The sequence below is a fragment of the Danaus plexippus genome, chromosome 10 (assembly GCF_018135715.1).
Source record: "Danaus plexippus chromosome 10, MEX_DaPlex, whole genome shotgun sequence".
Taxonomy (NCBI): Eukaryota; Metazoa; Arthropoda; class Insecta; order Lepidoptera; family Nymphalidae; genus Danaus; species Danaus plexippus.
In genome coordinates, this window is record NC_083543.1 from 2,487,796 (window position 1) to 2,501,859 (window position 14,064).

Below are 14,064 nucleotides of genomic sequence, written 5' to 3' on the forward strand. Positions count from 1 at the left end.
CACAATATTTTGTTCGTATAATTTCGTGTATTGGTTTATGTTAACATATATTGGCTTATTACAATTCAGTAATAATCCATACATACGTAACATCATGTAAATATATAAAAATAAAGAAGATTTTAATTCAATCTGTTTTAATAAACAGCCACATATATTTTTTTTGTTTTTCTAAACCAATCAAGTTTCGATATGAATTTTGTTCACATAATTTTATTATTATAATATCCACTACTGTTTTTAACTACATACTTTAAAAATAAAGTAATTGTGTAAAATTCTTGTTTTATATTGTATTTTATTATAAAGTTGAAAAATTGATATTCCAAAGCTCGTAACGTTTGACACAGCGGAAAAAGGAATAACTCCAGCGATGACTTAAATGATAAGTATTTTACTATTACTACGTTCATTTAATCGGAATAATCGGTTCTGAAGTCGTAAAAGTTATACGATAATATTATTACTTTAAGGGATTTATTTTTATTTGAAATCAATATTGTATAATGTTTTCAGACTGGATAAAACTGCTTGCTTTGTAATTGTTTAATTTCCATGATTACTAAATTATTGTAAACACACCATTTTGTGTTAGTATTTTTTTATAATATACATGAATTGAAGTTGCAAATTAAAAAATATAAATTTTTACGTTTAGGTTTTTATTTATCTAAAAGTGACATTTCCAAAAGACATGTACAATAATTTATGCATGTGAATATATAGCGCGAAGTACGAAGAAGAATAAAATATTTTCTTTTTATTTGGAAAATGCTGGCTTGGTATTTTTTATCTTTGCCTTTCTTCACTGTCTCTTGCATATTTAATAAGCATGTATATGCAAACTAAATATACGGAGAAACGAAGTAGCGGCTCGGAATACAAGATGGCGCCTTAAAGTACTGAGCTGTTAATATTTATAAAAGTATTTACTTTCTCTTCGAGGATTCGCCTATATAACAACGGTTCGTAAATTTTTCAATGCCTGACTAACTTCATAAGAAAGTTCAATCATTAATAAATTTTATTGTAGGTAATCCATAGTTTCTTCCTGATTCATTTTCATAGTTCAAAGATTTTAGAAATTTATTGATGAATTTGAATTACTATTTGACTATTCGAGTTACTATTAGTTCGTTCACTTGACTAAATGTTTGATACTGTTCATTTTTTCGTGATATATAATTATATTAAAAAAAAAACAAATTAAATATCTTTTTTATAAAACATATATAATTAATTCACACATCATATAAATAGTATGTATTCAGCTTTGTAATTTACACATGGGTGTAAATAAAATACTATCTAGACTAACGAATCTTTATATATAAACTCTATATATAAATCCGTCTGTATTAACATATATAAACTCTATATATAATCTGTCTGTATTAACATATATAAACACTATATATAATCTGTCTGTATTAACATATTATTAAGCGTCGATCGCCTGGTCGTCTTTGACCTCGGTTCTTGAGAGGTAGTCGTCTAGCCATGTCTCTATCACAGGAATGTTTTCTTCTGACCATTTAGTTTCCTCGCGAATGTTTCTCAGCGATTTCTCTATAATATGCTCGGCTGAACCGAATTCGCCTTTGTGATTGTCGTACATTATAGCCACCAGATTCATACCAGGCTTCGTCGTGAACTGCGAGGTCGCGGACGTTATCATGTTATCCCAAATATTTGTCTTACTCGAGAATCTATAGATATAGCGATTGATATCAATAAAAACATATAATTCTGTATGACAATACATTTCAAAGGTGCTATTTTTAAATATACGATTAAAGGAATGACAGAATGTTCTCTTATTCGTCTTATATAGTAATGATAAATGTAGCAACACTATCGTATACTTACTTTTCTTTGAGCACGTCCCAATTGTTGTTGAGGAAATAGAATAAGGTTGTGTAACCTTGAGAATTTCCCGTCAGCATACTGAATATTAAGAATAAATCCGTTTCCGTAAAGTTTCCGTTGCCTTCTAGAATCGTTATATTTAACAATTTCTCTATTTTCTTCTCATCCACTGGACAACCGGCTAATGTTTTAAGGAGATACGTTCTTTCGCTTTGTTTTCTCGATGGTGGGAAGTTTATAACCCTTTGTAGTCCAAAATCCCACTCCTTTTGCGTTCCCCATTTGAATACCGGACAGATGTACTGATTAGAAATGCTATGAAAAGAAATATTATAGACCCATTTAATATTAGCAATCGCATCTAAAGGTATAAACATATACTTAGTAGAAAAATAAGTAAATCAAAATGAAGTCTATGTATAGTAACTTCGGAGTTATCATAAAAACAAGAAGCCCGAAGAAACCCTTTTTATATCAAACAATAGATGACGTTATTAATGGTCGCGGCCAACAAAATGGATTGCATCAACAAAAGTATTAATGGTGGAAAGAAAACATAAAAGAATTCGACTCTCTTTCAGCTTTTTAAGTAAAATATTAAGTAGTTCTTGACTTTAAGAATTTTTGTGTCTTTACAGCTCATTACATTCTAATAAGTTATTCGCTAGAATAAATGATTTATATTATTGATTCTATGACGTAACGTCTACAACTTTAAATGTGTCACTAATGGCTTAATAATAGTTGTTATATGTAATGTATATCTACAGGTTTATTTGTAATTAACACATCATAATTACCTTAGATCACATTATAATTAGAAAATTAACAATATAATGTGTTAATAATGTCAAGATAGGACACCTTCAATGTCAAAATTAAATATTACATCAGAGATTTGTTTTTAATGTACAAAGCGACAAAGGAAAACGCTATTCATCTTCACGCAATATATTCGATATTATTTACGTTATATTTTCATCTAGGTATAATAACACGTTTCTTTACAATATTTGTGTGAATATTTCGTAATTGATATTTTGTATGTTATGTTATTATATTACGTATTTCATAGGAAATAATGAAAAAAAAAACAAACTAAATTTATATACACGTTATATTTAAATATTTTATTTCTCTATTTTTATTTGCATCTAGATTCATGGAAACCATTAAAATATATTTGGTAAACAAAATATATATTAATAAGTAAAATTACCATTTATTTCGTCAATTCAAAATCTCGATAGTAATAAAAGTTTTAAATATAACTTATAATTTATTCTTATTGTTTATATTTTTTTACCAAAATCAAATTCTTTTATGTATGTTATATATAAATTAAAATAAGAAACATACGAATATCCTAATAGCCATGGCTAGAGTTAATAGCATGTGGAAATTATCGTGCAAACAAACGTAGGCACTGCATATAAATTAATATAAATATACATGCATTGAATGATTATGCAACACAAACGTAATCCAAAACTTTCTATCAATCTGTTTTTTCTATCTTTGCAAATTAAGTTATAACTTGACTGAAGTCTACTTGCTAAGCATTGTACTTACGGATTTCCTTCATCAGGATTTGGTGCCTGCATCCAATTACTGAACTGCTCTTGGGCCTCCATAATACAAGGCTTGAAGCCAACTTGACATAAGAAGGTTTTGGTCAACGAGTACAGACTCTTTCTTCTGTTATCTCCGTCGTCTCTAACGTCTTTTACCATTTCGTTATATAGAGGTGTCAAAAGCGTGCGAACGTACGCCTAAATTAAAATTAATATACTTAAAATATGACACATTACATCATTTCAAATAATACGATGAACAAAATCTATCTTCTATAACATTCACTAAATATATATCAAAGACCATATAGATATAATTAGTATTAAAAAAAACTATGCCATTTTTGTAACATTATAACAAAACGCTATTCGCTTTACCTATTATTACTTTTGTTTCAAACTTATTTAAATATTTTCCAAAATGTAATATAAAGGAAAAACCATTTGGTAAAGTAAAATTATACGTGTTACAGCGACGGACCCTCAAACAAAACTTATATGACCTGTCTGAAATATAATTTTCCATGTGTGATATTTCAGTAATGACAGTTTTTGTTTTTATTATAATCGATTTTTTTGATCGGAGATGAAAATGCGTCCTAGGAATGAATTCTTCTATATTTTAAAACGAGACATGATCATTCTTAAATGTCACTTATCACTTACGTTATTAATTGATAAATAGCGTCTTTTGGTCGTTATTGAATGAAGATAAAACCAACTTGAAAGTTATATTTTAGAAATATATCATTTATAATCTGTTTCTGATATTATACAAATCTTTAAAAAAAACTTTAACGGCGAGAAAAGAAACGTTCAAAATCTATTATCGTAAAACTAATACCTTTTCGAATTTACTAGGCGAATTTTTATTTTTTAAACTACATAATCCCGAAGTGTCAGTTACTTTTCAGCAATTGTGATGACGGGCAGACGAGATGTCTTAGATCTTATTGTCTTTTATCTTACAAATACACAAATTGAAATACTTACTCTAAATTTATCAAGAATGCACGGACAAATACGCCTTCCGATGTGGTCGATCATTGTGAACACTGGATCCCACACTAAATGATTTCTTTCGTGTCTCATAAATAATGTCATATTAAAAGCTGTTGCGAATGAAAGTTCTCCAGCGTAAGCCAGGTTCCAAGCATCGTGTAAAAGCTTGGCTCGTGTGAGCTCTGGTATGTTGACCCTGCTCTCGCTTTGTAGATAATTTGATAGAAGATTCCAGTTATCCTGGTCGTAGTTTACTGGGAATGGGGCTAGTGAAAGAACAATTTTTATTATAAAATCAACATCAATAAATATTCTATGACGAATTAGCAGTCTAAAAATTTGCTTTCTGTACATGACCATAAAATTTACTTAAGTAATAAGAAAGTGACATAAATATTACTTTTGTAACGGATAATGAAAATTTTGTATTTTAATGATCCCATAGTCTTCATTTTCAATACTTTTCAGTAACTTCAACTGGACTTCAAATTTAAAATTTTTATTAACAATCTTTTAACTTTAGTTCACGAATTAATTCATACAATATTGAAGACGAGATCAAATACAAAATAAATTCGTTTTTTATTCTTAATATCAAATGGACCCGGCACCCGCACGGTGGATGATGAAATGTTGAGAGGTTTCGTCTCCCTTCACAGATTTTCGCTTACCAATTTCTTCAGGGTTGACGATGATGAAGTGCTTGTCATCCGGCATGTTGAGCAGGTTGAGGTCTGTGTGTCTGATCCAGGAGGAAGGCGTGAAGTCTTCGAAGGAGAGTCTGTCAGAACGACACACGACCAGCGGAGCGCTCCACAACATCTTATTGGATGAAGGCAGATCGTGGGGACGTTCGCGAAGATACACTTTCTAAATGAAGTTTTAAATTCTATGGGATTCGTTTATTTTATAATCCGATTTAAATTTATAGGTTAAGTTGGGTAATAAGTAACGGCCAATATACATTTATGTTTTTGTGTTAGAGAATTAAAGCTGGAAGAAGTATTAGTAGCAAGAAAAGTTTCTGTTGCAACTTTAAGATTTTTTATTTTATAAAAACAAAGTTAAGGTAAGTTGTAAATAATTAATAAAATTAAACTGAAACAAAATTTACTTTTAAAGATTTACTTGAACTTGCAAATTTAGATTTCGCTGCTTAGAAATTTAAGCCCACAATTTTCTAAACACATCACTCGTGTTAATAAATAATAATTTGCTTTATATATTATAGGAGGGATGGTTACAGTTTCCAAAGTTTACCTGAGTTACAAAAGCCGTATTGGTTTCGTAATTCCTCTTAACTGTGATGACTGGAAGTCTGTCTTTTTCTATCCAACTGGTGGCTACTGTTTTAATATTAATATCTTTCGGAATCTTGCCATCTGCTAATGCGGCTTCGTTGAGGGCATTCCAAATATCATCACCAGTAAAAGTCTTAAACTTCCTGTATTACAATATATATAAAAAAATGTAGGTAACTTATAACAGACAACAAATTCACAAATGAAATTGTTGGTGCTTCTATCAATAATACATCTTATATGAATATAAAATTATTTATCAGTAAATCGAAGACCATCGATTAAAACATAAAATTTTGAATTCTGCCGTGTAGTAAAAACAGCAATTTAGTTTAAACAAATAAACCCGATAGACAACTTGAAACATTCGAGCTAAATCACACAACCGTTTGAAAACTAAGAGCTTCCAAAGCGACAATACCTTGACTCAATGAATTTCCTCATTCCTTTCCTAAAAGTGTCTCCACCAATAGTATAATTGAACATTCGGAACAATAACTCTATTTTGGTGCAAGCCGTCTCTTGTTTCATGCCGGTGATCCGAGAGTGTGGATATCGTTTACTGAACTCGTAGTACAGAGAATAAAGAACCGTCATCGGCCATTTTCCTTCCATCTCTGAACCATTGTTAATCTTTGAAGGATAGAAAAACAACTCGTTATGACAGACGGATAAATTATAACTTACGAAGCACGCTTTTAACTGATCTAAAGTTATTATTAAAAAAAAAATCCCGTGGTGTTTCAAATTCAATTCAAATCAATATTTTTAATATTACTTCATTTTATATGGGTTATAAACTCTATATCATTTAACCCGTTGGTTAGTTTTGAGATGTTTTGTGAACCTGTTAGCAACTGACACCACTAACTTTAAATGCAATCTCCGCAGCGAGGTATCCAACTAGTGCTTTGTTAAGATGAGCGTCGCTCCACCAAGCTGGAGAGACGAGAGCGCCTAGCCACTGGTAGGACAACTCCTGGGACAGCTGCAAGTAGCCTCGTGAGGACAAATCGCTTTCCCTAAGGTAGAGCATAATGGGTATTAATGGTATGACAGCTTTACAGATTAATAGGGAAGATATGGGTAAGAATGTTGTTAATGTCTAGTCTTAATATAAAGGTTCTTCAGACAAAAGGCCACTTTCTAAAATCTAAAGGTTAAGGAATGGTCTGTTAGTATCATACAAATACAACAATATGTTTTGACTTAACAAGCGTGTTCATTTTTTATCAAGAAGATAAGTCTTATGAATTTAAAAAAAATATGATCGTGGTCTAGAAAATGTAAACAATTTAGGAAACTGTCTTCATATAAAACGTTTTATGGACAGTAAAAAGAAGGACGGTTTAGTAGAATATAGTGTATAAAATTTTCGTTCATTTTAATTTTAACGTATAAATTATATGAAATAAGTTCGTACAAGTTTTAAGGGACATAATCTAGAAATGATCAGATAAATGTCGGACTACGACCATGATGTTGATTTCTAAGAATTTTTATAGGAATATATTTTTTTTATGTATAGTATAAAAAGAGAAACAAATAAATGTTGATTGGAACGAAATATGTAAGGTAATCGTAACCGTGATAAAATATTTTTTACAAACCTATTAAATACTTACTTAAAAACTATCAAACCCCAATTATCGGCGGGCTTTACCCCTTGATAGTTTGGTAAAGCCACTATGTCCAATCTGCGTAATGGTAGCGGAACTTGCCAGAAGTTTGCGACTTCAGAAAACACTTGAGCCACTTTCTCATTGAGACCTTCTAACATTTCTACAAATTCTGGACGACCCCAAACACGTATTTCTAAAAAAAGATTTATTAAGTAATCTCCAACTCATTAAATTTATATCTGTCTTCCAAAAACTTGGATATATATGAACACAATATATCAGTATGTTCTAACCAATATTGTTTCCATTTTCGTCTTCATAATGTATGGCACTGCCAAATTGTTTGAGGTCAGCGATGACAAGGCCGAGCGTAAACGTTGACATTGGGGGAGTCCTCTCGAAATGATCCCAGACGGCGTTTGGTTCATCGTTACTATTATTAAAATATATATTATTATTATTATTATTATTATTACGTATACATTTTTCTGTATTAAATTATACTTTAATGTTTTCATCTAAGTTCTGAAAGTAAAATAAGCTTTTGTAATAGGTATTCAATTTTGCAACAACTTACTTAAATTATCGCAGAAATTATAAAATTGATTATTGTTTTATAATAAAATTTATTTTAGAATAGTTTAGAACCAACTTTATATAAATAATATAAATGAGTTATCCTACATTTCTTACTTAACTATGCAAAATTTAGGTAACCACATCGAAATAAACATTGCGTAACACAAGTCTAAAACAAAGAAGCATTTTAAATATCAAAAATATTTTCTACGCCAAATAAAATTTTCGAAAAAAATCACAGAATCTACACTTACATATCTTCTGTCCTAGCGACAGGAACATTGCTAAGTGCTACCATATCCCGCGGTCGCACGACGCTCAGTTCAAAGGGAGTTTTGTATCCAGGTTCATCAAAACATGGGAACATACGTCTCGCGTTATTCGGACGCAGTTGTGTCCCTGCGACTATCCTATAACCACCGAATTAATTGTGAAAGATTTGTTCAGAAAGAGTATTAACCGTGTTTATGCCATAATTTTGTAACAAAAAATTGTACTGCATATTTGTTATCTGTATTTTTTTTAAAGATCAAATTTAAAGTAAATTACGAAGATTCTTAACTTTAAATTACCTCTCAACCTCCTGATCTGTAGAATAAGTAGTTTTGAAAAATGCTTCCGTGATAGCCGTTTGCATATTACCTTTGAAACTAAAATCAATGAACCCTTTTGAAGATTTCGGTACCGTTTTTTCAAGTCGTATTAAAGCGATTGGTTTCTTCACATCCATGGTCACTCTCTTGATAGGAATCGTATGCAATTGTTCTCTGTGAAATTTACAAAATTCGATAGCAAAATAATATCCAAAGAACGAAGTTTGGAAATTATATTCTTAGAGTTCAAAAAGGTTCAGTATTTCACAGCTATATCGATTGAATTTAAATTCCGAACTGGGTCAGACGTGCAGATTTTTTATCGTTTCGGTGCTAAATTCCTTTTTATAAAAGTTTCTACAGCAAAACCCACATGCCGGACCATTTTAAAGTTTTATTTAAACAGAATCTTTAAGTCGATGTGAATTTTTTATGATTCTGGACATCAATTCTCTATAAAAGTTCGAGATTCTTTGAAAATGTTAACAACAATTTGTACGTGTTTTTTATACTTCATTTAATTATTAAATAAAAGTAAACTATTATAATTTACTATTGAGACTTTATGCAACATTATAGGAATTTTGACATAAAAGATTTCTCACACTGAGATTATACTGCTGTAAGGGAAAAGGTATATTGACACTGCTCTAAGGTGAAATTTTTTGTAACCCAAGAATATTATGCCATTTTAAAACTCAGTTAAAATAAACGTTATGTTACATGTGTCATACTTTAGTGCCCTAAAATGAGTTACAGTGGTTTGAATGCTTTGTTTTATATTTTAAATTTCCAATATATATTACGAAAACTTTCACTTACATTTATTTTTGTGTGTAAATACAGGAATTATTAAATACAAAACAATATTATCAAGGTGGTTAAATAAATCTGAAAGGGCATTAAGTCACATATCTGTAAATATTATACAGGTATAGTTTACTATTGGAACATAGTATACATGCACTGTATAAATATAAAGCATGCTCACGAATCGCTTGATAGATACGCCTGTACTTCCGTCTCAGTGATTTCAATATCGTGGGCACAGTGGACGTTTATTGTATGAGAATCTTCTAGCCACGTCACATTTATCCTAACATGCCCTTTAAACATAGCGTCCTCCAAATACGGCTCCAATTCCAAACGATAACCCGTCGGTTCCACAGATTTCTCCAATCTACTCTCCATAGCAAGACCGTGAGCATTATTCAAATCAATGCTCCTTGTTTTTATTATATGAAATCCACGCATCTATGACAAATTATTTTTTTATTAATTGATTATATGATGAACACTTTAAAACTTAATTTTCTCCTTCTTTTCAATTCTCAATATAAACAAATTAAATTGACCCTTCTTGTAATTAATGTTCGTTAAAAGTTACCTTAGAGAAGTTTTCGTATTCATAACTCATTTTGTGCTCACTTCAGTTTCGTTAAGATCAAATTCTCATTAAATTATTTAATCAGCGTTGAAATTAGCGATTGAAAATGTTTTAGTTTGAATTTTAAATTTATTTAAATTTTCAAAAGCTTTCTATATATATTTAAAGATATCATTTCAACATTTTGATAAAACTTATTTCAAAACTCATTATAACTTCTTAATACATCGTACAACCTTATTGGAGATAATACTCAGTTACTCTAAACACAATTACACGTAGACATGTTGGATGTAATAAGCCTGCCGAGCGGTTCAAAATAGGTGTTTAATATCGTAAAGCTAACAAGGTAGGTAACTCACCTTATCCGGTGGAAGGGAATTGCCACTCACACAGAGACAAACTAACACACACACCTGTAGTATATTCATCCTGGTTCTATGCCTACAGAATTAAGAGTAAATATCAGTATGGAGTTGAATATTAAGGATCTTAGTACATAATAACAAACAGAAATCCGTATTTAAATATACATATATGATTCGTACAATCCTACTGTCCCTACTTAGCACTATGAATGTTATACTTAATGAAACGAATAATCTGATATCATTATAACTATATCTTAAATTTAAAACAAATATTATAAATCCTGTAGAGCTTGTATACGTGCAAATCAGAAAGAATCATTGGATAATATGATCCAGAATGATATTAATTTCATTATTCGTTGTAGCCTCTACTTGATCCCAAATATGTAGGCATGGTAGAAGTTATTAAAGAAACAGAAAAGTTATTGTTAAGTTAACAAAACATTACATTTGTATATTAATTTTAAAAGTTTGTAAATCCAGAATAAAAAAATAGCATATTCGATATATTTTGTATTCAAAACAGTTTTCAACGTCTTTTAAAAGATTCGTTGTTTAGTGGTACGTGTACGAGTAATGGGAATTTATTTATGGATATTATTACAATTAAGTGTAAATATGCCATAATAAAATTCATTTGTATGTACATTGGATAGCGAAAGAGGTGTAGTAAAATTTACGCTTTATTATATTTGTTATATGTAATTGAATTAAAAAAAAATATTTTAAATACACAATACAATACAATACATACACAATACAACTTTTATTTTTTCTAAACAATAATAATATAAATAAAGCATTATAAACAAAATATTCAACAGAATCGGAAATAAATAAAAAAAAAACTAAAAGTCTTTCAATAAATAGTTTCTCTATATAAAACCAACTCCTTCGTATTTTCTTACAATACGGTCAAAGTTTTGAACGTGGCTTTGTCAATAGCGCAGTTAAGATTTGGAGTGCCCTACTTTACAATCAATGACAGCTTGATCCCTGTAAGCTTCTCGTGACGATATAAAGAAAAACTTTTAGCACCAGCGATTTGACTACGTAATACTTATAAAACTGAATAATCTTTTTTATATTATACCATCCTCTGCATGAATGCATAATGCCAATAATGTTGAAAAAGGTTTATTATATTTATGATAGTGTTATACTCACCGTCAATTCTATGTGGCTGATCGCGTCTGTATGAACTCCGATCAGCTCAATCCCGAGCAATTGACTCCAGGATATGTTCCATTTGCTCTGACGACACTGATTGTCGCATGTTTGTATAGTCAAGTGTTGCTAATAAGGCTTACGATACGAACCTGTGCAATTGTTGTTACATTGATATGACGCACGTTATTGAATCTGACACAGATTTAACTCTTTTATAAAACGATTACACTTTATAGTGGCTATATTAATTGTAGTTTGATTCACACCAAAACAGTTTTTGACAAATAATCTTAAAGGAACACAATTATTTTCATTTTGGAGCTGTGAATAATAGGCATAATGTGTTGACACATGAGCAAATAACGTAATTGTTTTTTTTTTCATAAATCGTTTTGCAGAGTGAATAAATTCAAAAGAAATATAATGTTCGCGGAACTTATTGAAACTTAAAGTTAGACAAAGAAGTTTTTTTTTTAATATATTTAAATAGATATATTTAATTTTAAAACTGATTTACATAAAAATCATTTGAACAATCTCGTATAACTCATCACGTTAAGATATCTATTGAACATAGTTTCAACTAGAAAAATATGACGCACTTCAATAACACTCGAGTAGAAAACAAAAGGAACAGTCGACTGCAAACGAGTAATGTATGTTGTACGTTTAATTTTGTTGGACAAATGAAATGCTGAGCCTCCTAACAAAACAATCCCTCCAAGATTCTTAGCGTAGAGACGAAAAAAAGTACAAGAAGTTAAAAAATTGTTTATTAATATGCAATGTATTGTAATTAATGCTAGTACATGATTATTCTAATTTAATTATAACAAGAAAACACAATAATTTTTAAAGATATCTTGAACATTAAATATTTAATACAAAACGCAATTAGTCGCTAAGTGAAGCGGTATCTAAACGAGATTTCATCAAATTGTTTAGAGTACTTATCGCCCGTTCTGCCTCATTAGAATCTAATTAATATTATCAGTATTCTGAATCACTGCTCTGTTCTTGGTATAGGAAGTAGATCACGCGATAGATTGGGTTTTCAAGTAAGATTTTGATATATGAAAAATATATAAACATGCATTTTGCCGTTTTAACTAACATGTTTATAAGAAATAGCTTTCGCAGTAAGGTGGTTTACTGCTATAGTTACATGAATGCCCTTCCTAAAATTGCATCCACGTCATTGCCAAATGTCATTGAAATACATTTTTGTTAAATGTTAACAGATTTAACGTTGTTTTAACATTCATACTAATAATATTGAGTCAAACATCATATGATCAGATCTTTTGCTGATTATTTTAAATACCTAGTTGCTGTCTGTAACATAATTTAAAAACAGTAATTTTGCTTTAGTTAATTTTGACAGTTTTTTCTACCATAAGCTATTAAAAAAAAATATTGATCCGTGTGTTAGATTTTCGAAGAAGGCATGTAGACGGATGGAAATTTTAAACAGTTATTTGTTATATATAAGAACTTTACAAATTCCGTTAAAATGAGGATAAAACATTGATATAATATACTATTGATATGGATTATGTTATTTCATAGAATACAAAATATATTGGATATAAAAGTTGAAGGATAGATAATAAAGTGTATATGTCAGATTATTTTTACTATTTCTCTATAAAATTTTAATAATAAATCATAAAATGCAGTCTTAATTTTTTTTTTAAACCGAATTACAAAACACATCCGTTGCTATCTGCCGAACATGACATACTATGAGGTTATATATACAGCCTTCCGTGTTTTAATAGATTCCCAAGAGACGAGATTTCAAATATCGTAGTACGCTTTACCGATATAAACTACAAAGGAACAAACTATTTCTGATATATGTCACTATATTTTGGCTACATTTTAATTAATTCTAAATATAATTGAAAATAAATAAGTATTGAATTGTATAAAATATTAGAACTTATATTTTTTAAGCGTTCCCTTGTTTATTTCTAATAGGCGCCTTTAATCTTTACCTATACCAACCAAAAATATCTAGAAAACTTAACATGTGATAACATAATGAACACGAAAAATAACAAAAATTCATTACATGTAATTTGCTTTTTCAATAGTTTATTAACAAAACCGTTTCAAATTCATTCCGATAAGTTGATAATGTTGAACAATTCTAGAAATTTCCCAAAACAATAAAGAGGTTCATATATATCAACATCTTAAATTCATTAGTACTTTTAGTATCGATGAGAATAAATCCTTTAATGGGACACATATGATGTATTTTCCAGATCATTAAGTATGGATAAGTGTTGTAAATGTAATATTAGTTATCACAATATTGCATGAAAGAAATTAGTAAAAAGCCGAGACTTGCTATAAATATGAATATGGATATCAAACGTATTTCACAATGAATTATTAATAAGTGATGTATAAAAAAACAATGCAGTTCTTTAACATTACACATTTTATAGTACAGACGTGTTTTTAAATGTATTTCTCAATATTATTCAATTTCTCTTTAGTATATTATTTTTTGCAATGAATCTGTTACTATTTTGGTATTTATGTTTTGATTACAGCTTTACATTACTTGAGCCTTTTCGGACGT

At 29.6% G+C, this 14,064-nt stretch overlaps 1 protein-coding gene across 3 annotated transcripts; it reads right to left on the reverse strand.

Moving 5' to 3' along the window:
• Positions 1 to 1,213: 1,213 nt before the first annotated feature.
• On the reverse strand, positions 1,214 to 11,579 carry LOC116766957 (aminopeptidase N). Of its 3 annotated transcripts, none has more exons than XR_009752670.1 (16): positions 11,466 to 11,579; positions 10,290 to 10,371; positions 9,532 to 9,794; positions 8,520 to 8,714; positions 8,202 to 8,357; positions 7,662 to 7,801; positions 7,372 to 7,561; positions 6,618 to 6,768; positions 6,168 to 6,379; positions 5,706 to 5,889; positions 5,117 to 5,315; positions 4,437 to 4,711; positions 3,442 to 3,641; positions 1,870 to 2,184; positions 1,364 to 1,709; positions 1,214 to 1,326 (listed from the first exon to the last, which is right to left on the reverse strand). XR_009752670.1 is itself a non-coding variant. In XM_061521502.1 (16 exons), exons 2-15 carry the CDS (start codon positions 10,356 to 10,358, stop codon positions 1,442 to 1,444), a joined length of 2,817 nt encoding a protein of 938 aa, XP_061377486.1. In that variant the 5' UTR covers positions 10,359 to 10,371; positions 11,466 to 11,579; the 3' UTR covers positions 1,214 to 1,326; positions 1,400 to 1,441. The 3 variants fall into 3 exon arrangements, 2 of the variants coding, with proteins under 2 accessions (XP_061377486.1, XP_061377485.1); XM_061521502.1 differs by having other exon boundaries at positions 1,400 to 1,709; XM_061521501.1 differs by having other exon boundaries at positions 1,310 to 1,709.
• Between the last annotated feature and the right edge of the window lie 2,485 nt (positions 11,580 to 14,064).